Source organism: Chinchilla lanigera, unplaced genomic scaffold (genome assembly GCF_000276665.1).
Source record: "Chinchilla lanigera isolate Chin_1 unplaced genomic scaffold, ChiLan1.0 scaffold00029, whole genome shotgun sequence".
Taxonomy (NCBI): domain Eukaryota; kingdom Metazoa; phylum Chordata; class Mammalia; order Rodentia; family Chinchillidae; genus Chinchilla; species Chinchilla lanigera.
The window spans coordinates 7077681-7100771 of NW_004955430.1; the positions used below are offsets into that span (position 1 = coordinate 7077681).

At 35.6% G+C, this 23091-nt stretch overlaps 1 protein-coding gene across 4 annotated transcripts in view; it reads right to left on the reverse strand.

The window, feature by feature from the left end:
- Dnah12 (dynein, axonemal, heavy chain 12) overlaps positions 1–23091 on the reverse strand; it is a 233858-nt gene that overhangs the window by 38611 nt on the left and 172156 nt on the right. For all 4 annotated transcript variants that reach the window (XM_013515596.1, XM_013515597.1, XM_013515598.1 and 1 more), the window contains exons 55-60: positions 22900–23045; positions 13493–13707; positions 11993–12185; positions 10300–10492; positions 8195–8367; positions 7388–7528 (exon numbers count right to left, since the gene is read on the reverse strand). In XM_013515596.1, the coding sequence (XP_013371050.1) occupies positions 7388–7528; positions 8195–8367; positions 10300–10492; positions 11993–12185; positions 13493–13707; positions 22900–23045 (1061 nt within the window). The remainder of the gene's footprint in view (positions 1–7387; positions 7529–8194; positions 8368–10299; positions 10493–11992; positions 12186–13492; positions 13708–22899; positions 23046–23091) is intronic.

Sequence of the window (23091 nt, forward strand, 5' to 3'; positions counted from 1 at the left end):
TGAAAAAGGTTTGTTATCAGCATATCTATAGTACAAGAAATGTCAAAGAAAGTTTCAGGTAGATCGAAACCCAAATCTACAAAAAGTAAAGAATACCAGTGTAAGGCTCAGTCTGGACATGACTTTCCCAGTACCCAGCCTGTCTGCCAGTAGAGGCACTGCTCTCAGCTCAGCACTGGGGGCTGCCTTCAGCAAACACAAGATGTCATAAAAGAGATAAGATGGAGCACAAACCTTCCAAGCACCCAGACATCTGAAGACACCCAAACATTTACAGTAGATGCCTCGAGGACTTTGCCCACTGAGGCACAAGACATCCAGAGAACTCTGACCACCGAGGTTTACTAAGATCTTCCCACTTAATGCCTCTTGTCAAGCCCTATAAAAAAATCCCACTATTTTGTTCCCTATAGATGGCCTTTCCCCCTCTGTCAGCTTGCACCAGGGCACAGTAAATTCCATGCCATGTTGCCGTTATACAAGCCTGGTGGTGTCAGCGGGTTTCTGCCTCGCACCTTTCCTTACAACCAGAAATGGTAACCATGTGGACAAACATAAAATACTTTTTCGTACTAGTTAAGTCTCTTTAAAAGATAACCAACAATTTAAATAAAAGTAACAACAATGTGCTGGAGAGTTTGTTATAACAAGTAAAATGTATAAAAAAATAAAATAAGGCTAGAAGGAGAGACAAAACTAGTTAGAGGAATTTTTTTTTTTTTTTTTTTGAGACAGGGTCTCGCTATAAGCTCACTTTGTAGCCCAGGCTGGTCTTGAACTCGCAACAATCCTCCTGCTTCAGCCTCCCAAGTGCTGGGATTACAGGCGTGCGCCACCATGCCCAGCTAGAGGAAATTTTAGACTCTAATACCTATAACTATGAATAAAATACTAAACACAATTTAACTCCTAGTCATAAAACCTCAGATTAAAGGTCTGTTCCACTGGCAAAGAGCACAGAGCAGTAGCACAGGCTCACTAAAAACCTGAGAGGTAATTTGAGGACTATAGAACACTCCCTTCTACCACACCACACTATCACGTCCATTGGACTTCTATATTATTTCAATTTCCTTTACCCAGTACAGGATAGCGGGCTTGCAGAACCCTCACAAGGCATACTAAAAGACAAAACCAACATCCAAACAAAAAATTGAATTTGAAGGGACAGAGCAAACATCAGAACCTGATGCATGTCTTTTAATTTAGTGGTTACTCACATATGGCAGAAAAAAGAGAGAAAGACAGTAATAGCAACAAAGAATAAGGGCACTAAGTAGAAACAGTAACATTTGGTAGAGGCTAATCTAACTACATCAACAGTCGGTTTAAACAGTGGTCTGAAGTACTCACTGAAAGACTGTCAGAGTGGCTGCAAAAGCAAGACCCAACTACATACCTAAATGCGCTCCCAAAGCCTCATGTGTTTAGAGGTGGGGCTTTTAAATGGTGATTGGATGAATCTCTTGGAGATTTTATACCTGAATTGCTGTAAGAAGGTGGGCCCTGCTTGCAGAAGTGGCCACTAAGAGCGTGACCTGGAAGACTGTTCTTCCTGGCTCCTTCTTTCTCTGCTTCTTGGCTGCCATGCGCTCAGCAGCTTTCCTGTGCCCAGCCCTTCCACCATTCCGTTTCTGCGCTGGAGTCAGCCCCTCAAGGGTTATACCCCCTAAAACAGTGAGCCAGCTCCCCACAATTTTTCCTAAATTTGTGGCTGTCAGGGACTTTGTCTCAGCAACATAAAATATGACTAATAAAACATTCTGATTTAGATCAAGAACAGCCCCCCAAGCTTCATGCACTCAGAGATGGGGCTTTTGGAAGGTGCTTGGGTCATGCAGTGCTTTACTCATCAGTGGGTTCACCTACTGAGTTCAGCAGCTGAGTGTGCCGTGGGCAGGTCAGAGAGGTGGGGCACTGGAGACACGAGCGGGAAGGGCATACCTCCCTACCTGCTCCTCCCTTCATGTATTTCCTGGCGGGCATAATGTGAGCAGCTTTCATGCTCCATACCCTTCTGTCATGCCATTTCTGCCTTGGAGCCAGCCAGCTACGGACTGAAGCATCTAAAGAAATGTGAGTCAAAATAATATCTCCTCCTTTAAATTGTGGGTGTCCAGGATTGCATCCCAGTGACACAAAAGTGACCAAGACACATAATATTGGCTACAAAAACCCAAATTAAATATATAAAGACACATACTAAAAGTAAAGGAATGTAGAGAAGTATACTATCCTGACACTAATCAAAAGAAAGTGGCAAAAAGTATATTTCTTTCAGACCAAGCAGACTTCAAAGGAAGAAAAATTATCAGGGATAAAGAGAGACACCACAGCCAGGCATGGTGACACATGCCTGTAATCCCAGCACTCAGAAGGATGAAGCAGGAGGATCGCTCAGAGTTTGAGGCCAGCCTGGGCTACAAAGTGAGTTCCCAGCCTGAACTGCATAATGAAACCCTGTTTCAAAAAGACAAAAAAAAAAAAAAAAAAAAGAGAGCCATTGCATAATGATAAAGACACCATGATCTACCAAGACTCTTACAAAGAAAAGTAGGTAATTTGAATAAGCTTTAATTTATTTAAAAAATTAAATCAATATGTTCCTGAGGCAGAAAGCACCAGTCCAAGAGATGAGTTCACTAAAGAATTTTACCAAACATTTAGGAAGAAATTAAGCCATTTCTATGAGAAGATATTATAAATATCTTCTCAAAATAGCCAGAAGAATTATTTTATAACTCGATTTATGAGGTCAAAATTACCTAAGAGCAAAATCAGACATTATAGAACAAAGGAAAATGATAGACCAATATCTTTCATGAATAAATATCTCTCATGAGTATAGATGCAAAAATTCTCCATATAATATTAGCAAATCAAATCCAATAATGTATAGAATGACTTATACACCACAACTAAGTGGAATTACTCTAGGTATGCAATGCTAGTTCAACATTTGGAAATCAATAAATATAATCCATTACAACAAAAGGTTATAGGAGTAAAAGCATATGATCATATCAATAGATGCATAAAAAGCATTGCATAAAACCAAGCACCCAACTCAACAAAAACTCTCAATAAAGTAGAAATACAGAGAAATGTTCTCAATGTGACAAAAACATTCACAATAACTATAGCTATCATACTACACAGTGAGAAATCAGGTGATCTCACGCTAAGATCAAGAGTAAGGCAAGGCAAGAATAAATTTATAAAATATGGTATACATTTATTAAATATGTATAAGATAAATATGAGGATAGCTACAAAAATCTGATGGAATAAGAAAAGATCTAAATAAATGAGATATTTCAGGTAAATGGATAAGAATATTCAATATTGTCAAGTTGTCAGTTCCTCTTAGTGTTAATACAGTCCCAACCAAAATCTCAGCAAGTTATTTTGTGGATACTAACAAACTGATTTTACGGTTTATATGAAGTACCACAAGACCCCAAGTAGCCAACATAACATTGAATGAGAAAAGGACAAAGTGAAGGGCTGATACCACCAGACTTTAAGACCTAATATAAAACTATAGTAATCAAGACAGTGTATCATTAGTGAAAGAATGGACAAACAGATCAACAAAATAGAATATGGCACCCAGAAATAGACTTATATAAATATAGTCAACCAATATTTGCTAGAAGAATAAAGGCAATTCAATGGAAATGGTATTGTTTTCTTCTTTTTTTTTTTGGTACTGGGAATCGAACTCATGACCTTGCACTTGCCAGGCAGGTGCTGTGCCACTGAGCTAAATCCCCAGCGAAATGGTATTTTTTTCAACAAATGATGTTGGAACAAGAGCATGCCCACATGCAAAAAAAAAAAAAAAAAAAAAAAAAAAAGAAAAAAAAGAATCTAGGCAAAGACCTCACCCCTTTACAACAATTAACTCAAAATAGACCATAAGCTTATATGTAAAATGCAAAACTGTAAAAATCCTAGAAGATAGCCTAAAAGAAAATCCAGGTGACCCTAAGTATGGTGGTAACTTCTTAGATACACCAAAGAAACCATCATGAAAATTTGATAAGCTGGACTTGATTACAATAAAATATTTCTGCTCTGTAAGGACAATATCAAGAGATGAGAAAATATTTGCAAAAGATATATCTGATGAAGACCCATAATACAAAATGCACAAGGAGCTCTTAAAACTCAACCATAATAAAATAACCAGACTTAAAAATACGCAAAAGATCTAAACAAACAACTCATCAAAGAAGATTCACAGCTGGCAAATAAACATACAAAAAGATGGTGCACACCATTTGTCATTAGGGAATTCCAAATTACAACAATGAGATTCTACCAAACACCTGTCAAAGTGGCAATATCCAATACACACAACACAAACTCTCACTCATTGCTGCTAAGAATACCAAATGGCACAGCTACTTTGGAAGACTGGTAGTTTCTTGAAAAACTTAAGCATACTCTTACCATATGATTTAGCAATTGCATTCTTGATATTTACCCAAAGGAATGAAAGTGTTTTGACCACCCCCAAACCTTGCACATGGATATTTATAGCAGCTTTACTTATAACTGCCCAAACTTGAAGACAACCAAAATGTCCTTCAGTAGGTGAAAGGAAAAATGAGGTGTAATATGTCCAGACAATGGGATATTATACAGCACTAAAAAAGAAATGTATTATTAAGCCATGAAACGACATAGATAACCTCAAATGCATATTACTAAGTGAAAGCAGCCCATCTCAAAAGGCTATATACTATACTAATCCAACTATATAACACTCTCAGAGAGGCAAAACTATAAAGACATTAAAAGGAAAAGTGATCATCAGGGATTAGGAAGGAATGAGGAATGGGACGTGAAACTTCTTTTGGTACTGTTATGATGGATACATATCATTATACATTCATTAAAATCTATAACAGCACAATTTCAAAAGTAAACTCCAATGTAAGTTATGAGCTTCATTAAGGGTAATAATTTTGTGTCAATGTAAGCTCAATGCTTATAATAAATATACTACTCTGGTGAGAGGTTTTATTAGTGGGGGCAGTTATAAATGAGAAATTTCTGTTCAGTTTTATGTAAACCTACAAATGCTCTAAAAAATACAGACTTAAAAAAAGGGATATACAAGACAGAGAAAATTATGAAGTGTTATAGAACAAGATGAAGAGCTAATTAAGGAAATGGAGTGATGTTCTTGGTTAATACTTATACCGTAAAATTGTTAAATTTCCACAAATTGATCTATACTTCCAATGCTCTCCTAATTAAAACTTTAACAGGTGATGGCACATGCATGTAATACCAGCACCCTGAGAGGCTGAAGCAGGAGATTTTCAAGTCTGAGTCCATCCTGGGCAACTTAGCAACACTTTGTCTCAAAAAAGGGAGGAGAAGGCTGAGGATGTGGCCCAGTGGAAAGGCCCTGGGTTTAATCCCCAGTACCACACACACACACACACACACACACACACACACACACACATTTTGATAGGTTGCTACTTGGGATTTAATAAGATCATTCTAATATTTATATGGAAATATAAAGTGTAAAGAATAAGAAAGATACTCATCACACAGGAAGATGATACCATCAGATATTAAGACTTTTTACACTCTAATAAAGGAAGATGAGAAGTCAAACATCAAGACTTTAAAGATTAATTATGGACAAGTACACGAATGGAACTAAATATAGAGTACAGAAATAGACCCAGATATATGAGTATATTACTTATGGCAAAAGTAGTACTATAGAGCAATGAAGCAAGGGCCATCTTTTCAAGTAGTGGATAACTATATGGAAAAAAGTGAAACTTGATATCTATTTAACACCACACACACAGTTCAGTTACGCAAGGCTTATAGATCTAAATGTAAAAGGCAAGTAATAAAGTTTCAAGATAATTATATAGGAGAATATATTCATATATTGGGCTGAGAGAAGGGTTTTCACTAAGCAAAGACTATAAATCAGATAATATTAAAATCAGGAACTTGTATTCAACAAAAGCAGACACCAAGAGAATGAAAAAAGCAAACTAGAGTTGTATTTAGAATATATGAAGAATTCATACAAATCAGTAAGAAAAACAAAACGGAATAGGGAAATAGGCAAGTGATATAAATAGTTATGCCCCAATTGATTTCCAAATGGACTATAAATGTATAAATAAGTGCTCAACTTAATTAGCTGCCAGAGAAATACAGATTTAAACCATGATCCAAGCCGGGCGTGGTGGTGCACGCCTGTAATCCCAGCACTCAGGAGGCTGAGACAGGAGGATCACTGCGAGTTTGAGACCAGCCTGGGCTACAAAGCGAGCTCAAGGCCAGCCTGAACTGCAGAGCGAGACCCTATCTCAAAAAGGAAAAAAAACCCAAAAAAACAACAAAAAAAAACCCAAAACCACGATCCAGTAATACTTACCATATACTTAAATGTACTTTTCTTTTTTTTTTTTTTTTTTTTTTTGGTTTTTCTCCGGTACCGGGAACCGAACTCACGACCGTGCGCTTGCCAGGTAGGCGCTTTTGCCGCTGAGCTAAATCCCCAGCCCCTTAAATGTACTTTTCAAGTAATAGTACAAAATGTTTATGCAAATGGGGAGCAATATATGAATAGGATGTAAATTAACAGTATTACTCTGAAAAACAGTTTGCGAGTTTCTTCCCTACAGAAATATTATGCACCAACATCTATATACAGGTGTTCAAAACAGTATTACTGATAATAATACCGAACTGGAAACAGTATGTACCAAAGACAGAACAGAGAAACTGTGTTTTGTTTTGTTTTGTTTTGTTTTGTTTTGTTTTGTTTTGTTTTGTTTTGTTTCTTGGTCTTTTTGAGACAGGATCTCACTATGCAGTTCAGGCTGGCCTTCCACTCACTCTGTAGCCCAGGCTGACTTCAGACTCACATTGATCTTTCTGCCTCAGTCTCCTGAGTGATGGGATTACAGGCGTGCGCCACCACCAGGCCAGACTGACTTGCTGTAATTTATATAAAAGCAAAACTAAATCCCAGTGTAAGAGACGAGGATAGTAGTTACCTTTGGAGAGAGTAAAGGGGTGATAAATGGGAGGAGTAAAAGAAGTATTTCAGAGAAGACAGGAATATTCTATTTCTTGACCCAATTTTCCTTTTGTAAGAGTTTACTGAACTGTACAAGTATTACATAGTTGCATATTACATAATTACATAAATTTTTAAAATCTAAGAAACATCAGAATACCAATACTATTCTGGAAGCCCTTATCAATGAAATACACAAGAAAAATCATGAATTAAACCAAGCAAAATATATTCTTCTATGAGAAACCACTTTTATAGATTAGATTTTCAGGGTAGGTTTTTTAAAATAAGAAAACACAAGTAACTTACAGAAGAAGATTAGCACATAATAAAAAGGAAAATAATAGCTTGTCCTTTTCGAATAGTGATCGGCATATATTACAATATAAGTTGTAGGTGAAGTGGTCATTTAAATATCGTAGGCGCTTTTCCAAAATTTTGGATTTATTACTAAAAGTTTAAAAAAAGGAAAGAAAAGATACTGTCATACAAAACTAAGAAAAAAATAAATAACATGAATTAATATATAGAATAAGCTGCATTTACTTTAACAAAGTATTCACTATTAAAAACATAGAAATCACACATATACACAAGTGAATGTAAAATTGGTGAATTGGAATAGACTGTGGATTATACCAACTTCAGTTTCCTAGTTGCAATACTGCACTCTAGTTTTATAAAATGTTACTATTGCAGAAAATGTGTAAACAGTAGGTGAGGCCCACCTGTGTATTTTCTCAGTGTGTAACTTCTTATCAATTTTGAGTGTTGCAAAATAAATAAAACGTCGCTAGTACTATATGAGTGTTCCAATTATTCCATACCCTTCCTGAATCTTATTCTTGATATTTATGTCAATTCTGCAACTTGAACTTCCTTCCTTCATTGTTCTATCACTTTCCATCTTTTAAATTTCTATAATAAATATATATTCTAAAATAATTAGAAACAAAAATTATACTTTTTAAATAGGAAGGATGATGAGAATCCCACCTTGAAGGGTTAGGGATGTAGCTCAGTGGTACAGTGCTTGCCTAGCATGTGTGAGGCCCTGGGTTCCAGTACTAAAAAAGAAATCAACCCTTCAGCTGGATGAAGTTAGAGAACATTTACCTATCATGAATAGAGTTGATATAAAGGTTCACAAACCAGATGAGAGAATACTGGTACATGGGGTCAATGTTAGCCAGGTCTGCAATGCTGAAGAATAATACTGATGAATGCTTAGCGATGGGTCTATACCCTTCTCGAGACTCTGCTATTTTGAGTTCTGTTTTTTCTGCAATCTAGAAGAGAGAAATTAAGATTAAAAATAGGGAATGTGTTTTATGTACTTTTATATAATGTACTTTTATATAATGTAGTTCCTATTTTTAAAACAACTAGCCCCTGACAAAACTATATGACTTTATGCACAGTTAACAGAGAGAGCTTTATTATGCTAAAAGCATGACAGAAAAGACCTAAGGTGGGGGGAGAGGCAAGGAAGGAAAAAGATGAAAGAAGACACGAAAAAAAACTTTGAACTTTACACATTCAAGGTATGACTACCTATCAATCATTTGCCTTTTATGTGAGGAATACCAGAGCTATGAATGTTTTCTTACTCTTTATCTGAATCTGACATGTCTGCTAGTTATTCACACCCTTTTGTTTTAACGGGTCAGAGCCAGAGCGGGGGAAGGAGAGCCAGTGAGAGGAAATGTGTATTTACCGTGTTAAGGTGTTAACACCTGAACCAGAACCCAGCACAAATTCTGGCGTAGTAACTATGTGGGGTTTGATAGTTTTACATTTTTTTCAACTAGTTTCTCATAAATCTTTCTGGATTTAATAGACCTATAAATTTCAACCCTAGAAAATAATTTTCTCTCAGATCAACAGTTCTTCACTTGACAACTCAATCAGATAGGTTAATATTCTATAAGGAAATTGTTCATAGCACTGTTTTAAGCTACTGTCCTTTTTTTTGTTTTGTTTTGTTTTGTTTTGTAGTGCTATCTATTGACTCTGCTAAATAAGGACATCTATGCAATCATGTTTATTCTGAATGATCCTATTTGTAACTGATTCAGCCAGGTGGTAGGGGCAGCACCAGGTCTAAGACAATACAAAATTCTCCTAGAGAAGTGGAACTTCAAGAACGCTGAATCAGTTACAAACAAAGTCAGGTCATACCGGGCATTAGTGCTAAAAGAGAGTGGGAATTTTTCTAAATGGCGCCTACATGTTAGATAAGTGTACAGACAGACAGAAACGCTTTACAGAAGAAACTGGCCTTTAAGCAGAGAGAGAAGCACAGAAGACCCACAAGGGAAGAGTGCTTAGAAACTTATTCATTCATCTTTCAGGCCTAGATATATTTTTTATACCTGAATATAGAATATTCCCAAGTGTATTTTGTATTTTAGCTGATTTGAGTAGGTTTCTTTTTATGTTTTAATTAACCAAAAGTGAAGGAGTACCTAGTGCATAGAGTGGGACCATGGAGAGCTTAAAGACTTGAAAATCAATAAAGTTAGCCTACAGATGTCATTTTGCAGTCCTCCTTAACTGTGCAAATTTGAGCCTTGACTAACTTTCCCAGGCCTTAGCTTTCTCAACTATAAAGTACAAAAGAGAACAGCTGCCTATGGTCTCTTTGACTCAACACTGTACTTCTGTAAAAAGTAGCACAAAAACAGGATTTAGTTATATTAGATGAATCTTTAATACGCATACTATTGGCTATGACTACTTGCCAGTCTTTCCTTCCCAGGTTACTATTATCTCCCATACCTCTCTCTGATAAGCACACGACAAGAACATCTTATTGTTCCTAGAACCATTTACTATCCTGTCAACAAAGAACTACCTCCACATACCTCAGATTCCAACCACAAACAGAGGCAAGACAAGTCCACAAATTTGATCATTCGGTGAAGAGTCAACTAAAATTTAAATGAACCTGACTAGCTTGCCTTGCCTAATTATTACTCACTAATAATACACACATTTTAAAACTTTCATTCTAAATTGGTTTTTTCTGTGTATAGATACCATATAGATCAGCCCAAGTTTTGAATAATTCAACAGTAAGATATTCTCTTGTGAATATAAAGCTTCTGGTTTTTGTATTTTATCAATTATTCTTCTTTTCCAGGAAGCCTACTACAGCATCCTCAAGGACTTGAGGCATATTAGAATCTTAGAATCAAAACATTTTTAGGTTATATTACCTGCTGTTTCTTTGTTATCTCATTGGACATAATTTTGGCAGAGTCTAAGACTTGAATTGCACTTTCATCCTCTAAGATGTTCCCTTCTGAGGATGATAATGTCTCTAAAATTTTTGTCTCTATATCTTTTAGTTGCTTCTTATTAGCTGCAGACTGAAGAATAAGAGCATTTCGTTCTTCTTCTAATTCTGGTCTGAAAAGACAGAAACAGTCAGTCTAAATTTATAGCATTTTATCTACTTTATATATAATTATATATCAAAATTTTGTAGATGTTTAAATAATTTCACAGATCTATAATTTCATAGATCTAAAGTGATTGATATCTTTATTATAACATGAGGGAAAATACTTGCACACAAATAATAATTTGAAATTCAAGCAAAGGAAACATTATTTGTATATGTAAAATATGACAATAAGATGTGCCACAGTAAATCTAAGAATACACCACATTTATCCCTATAATATATCGTTATGTGAGAATAAAAACGAGAGAAGAGACTCAGCATGAAACTTCTTTTCTGTTCCTTGGTCTTGTGATTGCTAGCCCTCATTTTCATCATTCTTTCTATATTAGAGAACATAGAAAGGATGACTGGTCATATCATTGGGTCTTTAAGTGAAAGGCAAAATTGGCATTTATCTCTTAATAACAAACATGGGATGAAATTTCAGAATAACCCAATCCAGCAGGTCGTAGAATATGTTATGATAGTTCTATCCTATAATACAAGTGGGATTTAAATATTGGAAATAACAAACCTACCTCATCGTTACATATTCTCACTTTTAATTTAATTTAACATAATAGGCTATTTGATGTGATATTAAGTTTCAAGGAGAACCAAAGATACTCTTCTACAATCAATTATTTACTGTAGTCTCTCTGGGTTTTGTATTTTTCTCCTTAAAAATATATATAGCTATTAAAAAACATAAAGTATGAAGAAAACAATACAGATTATCCATAATCTTACCACACCAGGAATTGTCACCATTAGTATTCAGGTATACTCCTTTTCAATTTTCAATTTTTTTCTTTTAGATAGATAAACAGACAGACAGATAGACAGATATTCCTTTTGAGTGTATAGGGTTCCTGGGGGTTGAACCCAGGGCCTTTGTACCAAGCTAAATCCTTAATCATTTTTAAATTTTTTTTTTTGAGGTGGTTTCGCCAAGTTTCCCAGGCAGGATTTGAACTTGCAATCCTCTTATGTACCCTGGGATTATAGGTGTGTGCCACCACCCCCAGCTCCATTTATCAATGTTTTCATATCATATTACCTACAGTACATATATTTTTGAACCTGCTTTTCCCTTCTCCCAAGTAGTTTCTAGCTTCCTTAACATTCAGTATACAAGTCTTTGAATGTATTTCTGATTATATCCATGACGGATTACTTGGGGTGAAATTTCTGGCTCAATCAGATACAAGGTAGAAGTTGTGGCATATAACTAAATCCTACTGCCCATACCAGAAGCTTAACATAATACAGCTGGCTTACAACTTAGTACTGAATGGTTACTTTTAAAGGGTAATATAATTATTTAACTTATGATAACAAAATAGGACATTTAACAGTCTCAAACTGATCATAAAATACAAGTACTGATGTCCACAAATATTTTTTTCTGGGGATTGAACCCAGAAAAAAGACCACCTGGAAGCATCTAAGAAAAAACATACCTTTCCTTTGCAACAACAATACCTAGCAATTGATCTTCAAGTCCTTCTGGAGTTATCATAAAATTGAGCAAAGATACTTTTGTAGCCAGCTCTGGCATGTAGTGTGGATTTCTCAGTTTTGTAGTGATATAAAATTTGAAATCAAAGGAATACTCAATAATGACTTCACCAAGTCGGATGCAATCAATGCCTCCTATATTTCAGAAAACAAATGCATAATAAGTGAGCCAATATTACCAAGACCCTCCTCCTATGTTCTCTTAAGGCCTTACCTAGTTTACAAACAGAATTGCAACTTAATTTGAGGTACAAAACAGGTGGAAAAATTTCACAGACACAGATGCAAATAAGGAATCATAACAGCGGGATTCATTCTGGAGAAGAGTAGGACATTTTCTCTGGTTGTCATATAGCTTTTGTAAAACAAGATTCCATTTGGGTTTTCTTCCTCCATCAAATTTCAAGCATGATTGAAAAATATTTTTTTATGACTAAAGCTCTTAAAGGCATTAGAATTGTGCACTTCTACAATTCCAGCACTCTGGGAGGCTGAAAGTTTGAGCTCAACTTAATGAGGACCTGTTTTTTTTCTTTTCTTTTCTTTTTAATATAAAACCTGAGAATATAGCTCAGTGTGGAGGATCTGGGTTCAATCCCCAGTATGCTGAAAAAAAAAAAAAGTACTACAACTTTTCAGAGAGAAAATTTTCATGAGCAGAAAGATATAAGGTGGGTAACGTTCATCTAAACTGATCTCAGGTCCACATTACCATTCACGCTATTATTCACCACACTACTATTCACAATAATAGACTATGGTCAAAAGTCACAAGACAAGGGAACGTCAGGACGGCTGCAACTGGCTTCAACCTCTTCAGGTCTCTATGAAACACGAGTCTGTACAGTGGTTAAGCCAAAGAAAAAGGGTGAGATATTCATCTTAGAATACAAGATTCATTTCCAATGTAGATTTGTTCCAAATTTCTTTTCACTTATAACAATAAACAGAAGTTTTGAGCTACATACATTCCTTGTTTAATGACCTTTTCCTGTTTCTGTGTCCAGTTCATTCAGTGGATTGGTTGCTAAATGAGGAATTGTACATTACAACATTCATAACAAAGAAATAGTCAAGGGAAACTCCAACTTCATGACTGCTTTTACTGCACAACTCTTACATGCAATACTGTAATGTGTAACAGAACATAAAACTACATTACTGTACTGTACAGGACAATTAGCAAATATTACTGTCCTCTATAAATGAGATATACTCTACAAAAAAGACACTGAGGCTCTACAAGCAAGAAACACAGACTGTACAAAAAAACTATTATGAGTTGTAAGTCTGAGCAGTTGGCATTGGTCATAAGTCCCAACAGTCATTAAATAGGTAGGGTGCTAAACAAGGAATATCTGTATTAACATCAGTAATAACTTACATGGTTTTTTATGCCTTAAAGATAATTCAATCTTTCAACTAAATGAACTGACTTCTACCTTGTTTAAAAGTTTGTCTAAGCAGTAAAGGTTCCAAAGAGGGATCCAGTTCTTCACCAACATTTTCTAATAGGAGTGGAGTTCCAAACTGAATACAGTTTTCTAAAGTTCTCATATAATCTGAATCTGATAGCTTAATAACATTGAGCTGATTTTCTTTTTCAGAGTTTTTGATCCATTTATTGGCTTGACCCTGGGGGTCAATCATTAAAGGCCTAAAAAAAAAAAAACCAAAAAAACAAATATTCTTAGAGCAATATAAAATGTTGAGATTTCTTGAAAATTGTGTAATTTAAGTGACAAATATCACCATCAATCTGCACAAATATAAAGTATTTAACATCTATTATTAGAATTAATCTTCAGATCAGTCTTTTGAGAAAAAGTGAGGAGTTCTATTCTTATTTACTTTTCAGATGAAGAAATTCAATCTCAGAGGGACCATTCTCAAGATTTCAAGATTCCAAAGCTAGTTCATTGTTAAAAGGAGGAAGACTTTGTAAGTCTGTGAACCATGCTCTCCCCACCATAGCACGCTGTCTTCAGGGAACTTTTACTATATAACATTAGTTAACATAATATGAAAAATATTACTACAAACTATTTTCTAAAAATTTACAACGAGAGTTCACTAGATTGTAAAGAATTTTCCCAGTTTATAAGTAAAACTATGAAGTAAATTCCAGGGTAAGTCTGCTATGTAGTTGAAACTTATTTAGAATTTTTTTCTAAGACAGTACAATAAGGACTTCATGGTTTAGAACATATGATTCATTAGAAGGTCAGAGTAGAACAGCGGTTGTCAAAGCCTGCAGGGCTTAGGGAAGGGTGCTGGAGAGAGAGTGGATACAGGGTGCAGGTGGATATAGAGAATAACTTCTAATGTTCAACAGTACAGTAGAATAACTATAGTTGACAACAACTAATCAAAGAGCTAGTAGAGATGATTTTGAATGTCCCCAACATAGAGAAATGATAAATATTTGAGATTACTATAGCCCAATTACCATGATATGATCATTACATTGTATACATGTATTGGAATGTCACACTGCAGTCCATAAAAATGTACCATTATTTATCAATCAAATTTTAAAAATTTAAAAAATGATCCATAGCTTCAATTTAATTTTTATTTTATTTTATTGGGTTTTTGAGACAGGGTTTCACTATATAGCTCGGGCTGGCCCCAAACTCATGGCGATCCTCCTGCCTCAGCCTCCTGAGTGCTGGGATAGGCATGTGTCACCTCGCCAGGCTATTTCAATTTAAAATATGATAAACATTCCTCTTCTTTAGTGATTATGCTCACTGTCCCAGGTTCCTCTTGTGTTCAGCACAGGAAATTCAGTTTTCTTTAAACAGCGCAGCCATAAAAAGGGGTTTTAGTCCCATATGATTTCAGCTTTCCTAGATATCCTCCATTTCAACAGCTTGTAGGGCTAAAATTCCCATTCTCTTTGCCTACAAATAAGGTCTTTAATCACCTACTACCAGGTAACTGTTCCTACAGTTTCTTTCATTCCCAAACATAATTTTATCTACCTGGTTATTTTTTTTCTTAATTCAAATGATGCTAAAATCCTGCCTAAAACCCCAAAAGATCCAGACACTAGTTAAATTTTACTTAACCTACCACAATAAATAGGAGTATCCTGTAAATAAGACAACTATTTTGGTTACAACTGCTTTAAAATGTCCTAGTATTTAAACTACATGATTTTACTATTTTTAGAGACCCTATTTAAGGAAATGTTTTTCCCTTATATAGCCTTATAAGTGAAAAAATACAGTATTTGTTCATTCCATTGCAAAAAGCAATAATACCTGCAAGTTAATCAGTTCTCTTGGTAATACTTAGATCAATGTTCTCAGCAATACAATAATTAAGAGATTCTGTTTACTCCAAGAGAAATCTGATTTTATCTTATACAACCTTATGTGAATATTGGAAAATAGGGTTGTTGTGTACATCCGACAGACAAGACCTTGCCATAGTATTTGTATTCCAAGTATACCTTACTTTAGGGAAGAAAATTATAGTAGTCTATAGTTGAGATCTTTGGGTAATCTGATGAAAGCAGCAGCAATATCTACCTGTTTGTGAAAGAGAGAGGAATTTTTTTTTTTTTTTCCCAGTACCGGGAATCGAAGAATGGTCCCTCTGAGATTGAATTCAAGACGTTGCGCTTGCCTGGCAGGCACTGTGCTGCTGAGCTAAATCCCCAGCCCCGAGAGAGGAATTTTGAAAGAAATAAAGCTTTGTTGTTAAGTAGCCAAAATGATGTATTAATAAACACTTAAAAAGAGCAAGCAACTATTTTTATTATGGTTAAAACATGTTCAAAATATTTTAAGATACAAACAATCATATTTTAAGATACAAACATATAACAACACATTTGAAGATAATTATTAAAAATTGACATTTATTGAGCACTTTATGTGCTGAATACTATCCTACAACATTCTATGAGGTAGGAGTTATTATCCCCATTTGCAGATGTGGTTACTGAGACACTAAGAGATCAAGTAACTCACTAAAAACTGAAGACAGAAAATGACAGAGGAAAAGTTAAACCCAAGTATCCTGATGCCAATCTGAACTGCTCTCAACTACTGCACAATATTATGAACAAACTTCTAGAAATATGAGGAGTAAGCACAATTGATTAATTATGAATTATGGTTCAAACATCGTGACTGGCTAACTAACTTAAAAATCCTCCTTCCACCTAGTACTGGTGGATAAAATGTCATCATTTTAAATCATAGGTGAATTGAGGTAATCATTTAAAAGACAGACATAATACACATATAGAAAAACACACTTTGTGGAAACAGATAAAACTGAAATCCAAAATATTATGCATATTAGCTGAATTAACAGCTACGCTTAAAGACACTGCCAGCCTGATAACTGAAGGGATCACTGGATCCATATGTAGTAGGAGGCTAGAACTGAGAGTCCACAAAAAGACTTTTTGAAAATTTGGATAAAACATTCCAACCCTGTATTCCTAAGAAGATAGGAAGAAAATGTTTTGATTCCTGTCACCCTTATGACTGGGAAACAGCGTCCCCCAAGAATCAACAGCAGTGGGTCTATGTCTCATATAGATTTAGGCTATAAATTTATGTTACATCTGTGACTGAGGAAACACCAAGCTGGAGAATTTGCAGACATTTGGCTAACAACACTCCTGAGATTCCTGGAAGCAAAACATACATTATAGCTAAAAGAAGGTCAAAAGGAAAATTCATCCCTTAGGGCAGAAACAGGAAAATGTTTGGGCCAAACTTTATATTACTCCTAAGTTGAGATGTCCTACTCCTGTAAGAGGGGCAGAAAACTCTTACTGAAGACTAATAGCTAGAAGGCAGAATTTGAGTGCCATAGGAAGGAGGGGAAGGGAGTCTGAAAAGTTCCATTTCTATGCCTTGTGTATAGAGGGCCTTCCTAAGACTGAGTACCAAGCAGAGTAAGGAGACCTCCTAACTTGCTCCCAAATGGAAGCAAATGTGGATTATTTTTTTTTTATTTATTTATTTATTTATTTTTGTTTTTCTCCGGTACCGGGAACTGAACTCACAACCTCGCGCTTGCCAGGCAGGTGCTTTTGCCGCTGAGCTAAATCCCCAGCCCCACAAATGTGGATTACCAAGAGCAAGTAGAGAATGACCTTCTTTCTGTGAGAAAGGCATTTGAGGATGATTGGAAGCTGGAGGTAAAACTCTAACACTAACAAGAACACTTTAGAGCCCCAGCCCCTGTTGTAATTTGAACCCATGACTAGCTGAATTTGACACTTCTTTATCATTGCAACAACAAAACCCAAATTGAGCTCTACTCATGATTAAACTGACTCAATCAAGCCTCTGCACTAATGGTACGATAGAAGAGGCATGCTGGAAGACTTCAGGAAGATGGAGGAGCAGTAAGCAGCAACAGATGAACCTCTCTGAGATTTGGAATCCAGACACTGAAATATAAACTTGCGGAAGGAAAGGAGGAGGAGGGACGTGGATCTCTGGGACCCAGAAAGGATCTGAAGGGATAATTGGAGCCCACAGAGAAGGTGAAGAAACAGACCTCAATGCAGAAAAAGAGTGTGGCAAACTGTACTTGCTCCCTGACTCCTGGAGCATGCATGAGAGAGGAGGCTTGAATCCACAGAGACACAGTGAAAGCAAGTGACTCCAGTACCTCCAGGGAGAATAGCACAAGTGGAATAGAGCAGTAGATCCTGTGAGCTATGACAGCTGCTGAGTGACTCAAGTGCAAGCATCTCCCATGTCCCTGGAGAAGGTGCTAGGCCAGATGCCATTTTAGGGAAGGGCCAAATGAATCCAGGACTCAGAGCAGCCATGGGTTGGTTTCATCTAGGGTTCCCAGTGACTGGGTGAGAGACAACTGTGGGAGATGTGCAGGGTCAGAGAGTTGAGGACAGGCCGGCAAGAGACACCCAGAGTCTCCTGCGCCAACCCCACAACCAGAGGCCAGGATCAGATTTGAACTTCTGTAATGTTCAAAGCACCAGAATCAGCACTCCATCCTATTCCTACTGCAAACTTGCTGAGATTACCCAGAACCCCACCCTAATCCTATTGAAGGCTTGACAGGATCATCAAACATGTATCTATGCTCTGATGGCCTCCTTTGTCTACAAGTAAGAACAAAGTTATGCCTTGTAAGTGGACACCACCACAAAATTGTAGACACCAGAAAATAACCACAGGCTTGAAATCACAGAGAAATTTCTTTTTTTACTTTTTTCCCCCTTTTTTGATTGCTTTGTTTTTCCATGAGTGTGAACATTGTTTTTAGCTTTTTACTTTTATTTTTGTTTTTGTTTTTCTTTCCATCCTATCTTCTTCACCAGTTTTCCAAAGTCTGGGTGATCTTCCTTTGTCTTTCAACTTTGCTTCTAATCTCTTTCTCTTTTTTTATTTCTCTATTTTTTTCCCTATTGTTTAAAAAGAATTTCTCCCCTGAGGGTAACATCAATCTATTAAGGGGATATTTATTGTATATGATTTTCTGATTTTTGTTTTAGATTTTTTTATATAACTATAAATCTAGTACTTATGGTTAAAACTGGCAATTAACAGTTATCATCGTTTGTAATTTTCTAGACTGTGCTTGATGCTATTTTTAGTACTGGTTGTACTACTTTAGCCAGGATGACATAGTTGTTGTGATCAGTTATTCTTCCTTGTATGCCAATACTAAGACTGTCTGGGGATCATAAACAATACCAGAGTCTAGTACCAAAGAACTGAGTGATAGGTAAAACAGTCAGCAATCTCTCATTCATGATAAATTGAAGAGGCAAGATCTTGAGACACACTCACAAGCCAAAAGCCAGTTATGCCCAGAAGACATCTCCAAAAAGATGTAGTCATTCCCTAAAAAGGTCTCAATATTAGTAATAAAGCTACCCACCATAGCAATTTACAAGCATCAATGCAACAACCACAAAAACAAAATAGAAAATGAGGAAATATAGAAGCAAGATTCAACCTCAGACCCCAAGCTTGCCCAGGGCAAATCCATGGGAGAATGAGGGAGAAGAAATCAACATCCACCCACCTGAACTTTCTGAAATGGTAGCAGCAGAAGTAACAAAGCTGATAAGTGAGTCTCTAGAAAAAGCAAATCAGAAATTATTACACAGTGTACTAAAGAGATGATGACTATAATGAAGGACAAGGTTAGTGAATCTAAAGTAGATATAGATTTTAAAAAGAAGAGCTTAGGAAAGTTATGGAAATCATGAATGTCCAACATAGGGAAGAACTGCATTTCACAAAGCAGATTCAAACAGATATCTAGCAGGTTAAAAATTCTATTGAAAGTATATATGGCAGAATCAACCAGTGTAAAGGTAGAATATCAGATCTAGAAGACAGGTTTGTGGTTAGTGATCATGAAATGAAAGATTTCTTAAAAATAGCAAGAGACCCCCCCAATCAATTTAACAGCTGCTAGATAATGCAAAGAATAACATAAGATTAACCGAAATCAATGTAAAGTCAAAAGATAGCACAAAGGACATAAAACCCTTATTCATAGAAGTAATAGCAGAAAACTTCCCAAGCATGGAAAAAGAACTTGACATACAAACAAGTGAGGTATATAGAACTCCAATTAGCCATGATCAGAAAAAAACTATACCAAGGCATAGATTAGTTAAGATTCTAGACATTCAATACCAGAACAGAATATTAAAATGTTAGAAAAAAGAAAAAATCACCTATGAAGGAAAGACCATCAAGCTGTCAGTTTTTCAGGATAAGATTTCATTTTTTGTGTGTTGGTGTGAGCTTGAGATTGAACTTAAGGTCTCACGCATGCTTAAACATGCACTCGATGACTGAGCTATCCCACTAGGCCAAGATTTCCTTATATCTTTAATTTATTTCAAACTTCAAAAGAAGATTTAAATTTCAATTATAGTTGTAACAGCAGTGAGTTTGATATCCTATTCCATATTTCAACCTAGGATAAAGGGCAAGGATTTGACACAAAAGACACTGTGGAAGTCTAGAAAATCATAAGTACTTTGAAAACCTATATTCTAACAAATTAGCAGATTGTGAAGAAATAAAGAGATCTCTAGACACATACAAACTACCAAAACTAATGCAAGAAGACATGAACATACTTAACAACCCAGTAACAAACAATGAAAATGGCACTGTAGTAAGGAATTCACCAACTAAGAAAGCCCAGGAACTGAAGGATTCATGGCTGATTTCTACAAAACCTTTAAGGATGTTATATCACTAATACTCCTCAAGCTCTTCAAAGAAATTGAAAGGGATGGAGTGCTACCAAATTCATTATGGATATTTGTATCACCTTGATTACAAAACTGGATAAAGACCTAACTAAAAAAGAGAACTGTAGGCCAATCTCCTTCATAAACATAGATGCAAAAAGATATTAGTAAATATAATGCAGCACATTTTTAAAAAGATGATACATCAGTATCAAGTAAGATGTCATGACAGTTTCATCCCAGAGATGCAAAGATGGTTCAACATATGTAAGTCAATAAATGTAATATATCACACATAAACAGGAAGAAAGTCAAAAACCATAAAATCATATCAATAGATGCAGAAAAGGTTTTTGACAAAATCCAACACACTTTCATGATAAAAACCCTGAAGAAAATAAGTATAGAAGAACCACTCCTGAATATAATAATGGCTATTTATGGAAAACCAATAGCCAGCATCATACTAAATGGGGAAAAACTAAAAGCATTCCCCTCAAAATCAGGAACAAGACAAGAGTGTCTGCTATCACCTCTTCTATTCAACAAGTACTTGAAACATTAGCTAGGGCAATTAGGCAAGAGAAAGAAATAAAAGGGATACAGATGACATGATACTCTACATAGAAGACTCAAATCTGCAGAATTAATAACCTACTTCAACAAAATAGCAGGATACAAGATCAACATAGAAATCTTTAGTATTTGTGTACATTAACAATGAATAGGAGGAGAAGGAAATTATGAAAATAATGCCACTCACAGTAGCTTGCAGAACAATGAAATACTTAGGAATTAACCTAACCAAGGAAGTGAAAGACCTCTACAAAGAAAACTGCAGTGCTCTTTAGGAAATTGAAGAGGATACCAGAAAATGGAAGGATGCCCCCTGCTCCTGGATAGGCAGAACCAATATTGTCAAAATGGCCACACTTTCAAGACTGTTATGCAGATAAAATGCAGTCCCAATCAAAATACCAATAACAAACTTTACAGATCTACAGAAAACAATCCTAAAATTCATACTGAGCCAGAAGAGACCCAGAATAGCAAAAGCAATTTGCTTTTGGGCAATAAGAGCAAAGCAGGAGGTATAGTAATACCCGACTTCAAGGTTTACTACAAAGCAATAGTGGTAAAAAAAAAGATGGCATGGTACTGGAACAAAAACAGATACATAAATCAATGGGACAGAATTGAGGGTAGAGAAACCTCTCCAGAGAAACCTCTCCAGACATATTCAACTATTTGATTTTTGAAAAAGGGACCAAAAGCATAAGTTGGAAGAAAGCTTATTCAAAATAAAAATGGATCAAAGATCTAAACACTAAAACAAAAACATTAAACCTACTGGAAGATAAAATAGGTAAAATATTAGAAGACACAGGTATAGAAAATGATTTTCTACATAGAACCTCAATCACACAAGAAGTAGCAGCAAGAATCAACAAATGGGATTACATCTGACTAAAAACCTTCTGTACAGCAACAGAATCAATCAGTAGAGTGAAGAGACAACCCACAGAATGAGAAAAAAGTTTTGCCAGTTACTCCTCAGACAGAAGATCAAATCTAGAAAACTGAAAGAACTAAAAAAATTTAAACTACCTAAAATTAAAAACTCAGTCAAGAAATTCCCAAGAGAAATGAACAGACACTTCACATAGGAAGAAATACAAATGGCTAACAAATATATGAAAAATGTTCAACACCTCTGGCCATTAGAAAAATATAAATTAAAACAACAATAAGATTCCATATAGCAATAAAAGTCATTTGGAAAGTTCTTAAGTTACCAGGCTATGAATGACAACAAACGAAAGAGATATCCATGAAATTGCATGTTGTCAAGTTAGAGTATCTTGAAAATGAGTAAAAACACACAGCCAAAGTAAATGTTATGTAGCTGAAAACAATAAGTAGCCCAGATATACATTAATAGGAGGATGCATGAACAGTGATATATTCATACAATAGAATGTTACTCAGCAGTAAAAGTCAGAAACAAAGTACCAGTACATGTAATAGCATGGGTGATTCTTAAGAAAATTATGCAGAATGGGAGAAGCTTTATACTTAAGAGCACATATATATGATTCTATCTGTAAGTGGAAGTTCTAGAAGAGGTGTAACTAATTCATGGTAGGAAACAATAAAACTATAATTTCCCAGAGGTGGGATAAAGGCAGGTAGTTATTAGACTTCCCAGGTGTTTGTTATTTCTGTATCTTGATAGAGGTTTGAGTTACACAGGTGTATACTTTTGTTAAAACCCACCAAATAGCATATTTAAGTTTTGTGTATCTCAGTGTATGAAATTTTGCCTCAAAAATGTAAAAAATATTGAACTTTAGCTAATGATATGCATGCTGATGTGTCCAGGAGAAAATACATCTATGTCTGCAACTTATACTAAAATGCATAAAAACAGATGTTGGTGGATTGAATGGGATAGACAGATACGTGATGAAGCAACACACACATATTAAACGCTAACTGCACAATCCAGGAGGTGGCAGCCATAATGTAAAAAAATTTTATCAGAAAATTCTTTCAACTTTCATATATATTTGAAAACTTTCAAATAAAATAATGGAAAAATTAAAACTATATGTTCCTTACCAGCGTCTAGAGTTATCAACGATCACTCCATTATCTATAGAGAATGTATCTGTTGGTAATCCAGCAATGTTCCAAGCTCTAATTTTTACCGGATCACCCAGAGTCTTACTTAAGGAGAATTCCTCTGAACATGGGATTTTTTTCTCCTGTAAGAAATAAAAACTCTAATGTTTTCTTGCATCTAATTAAAAC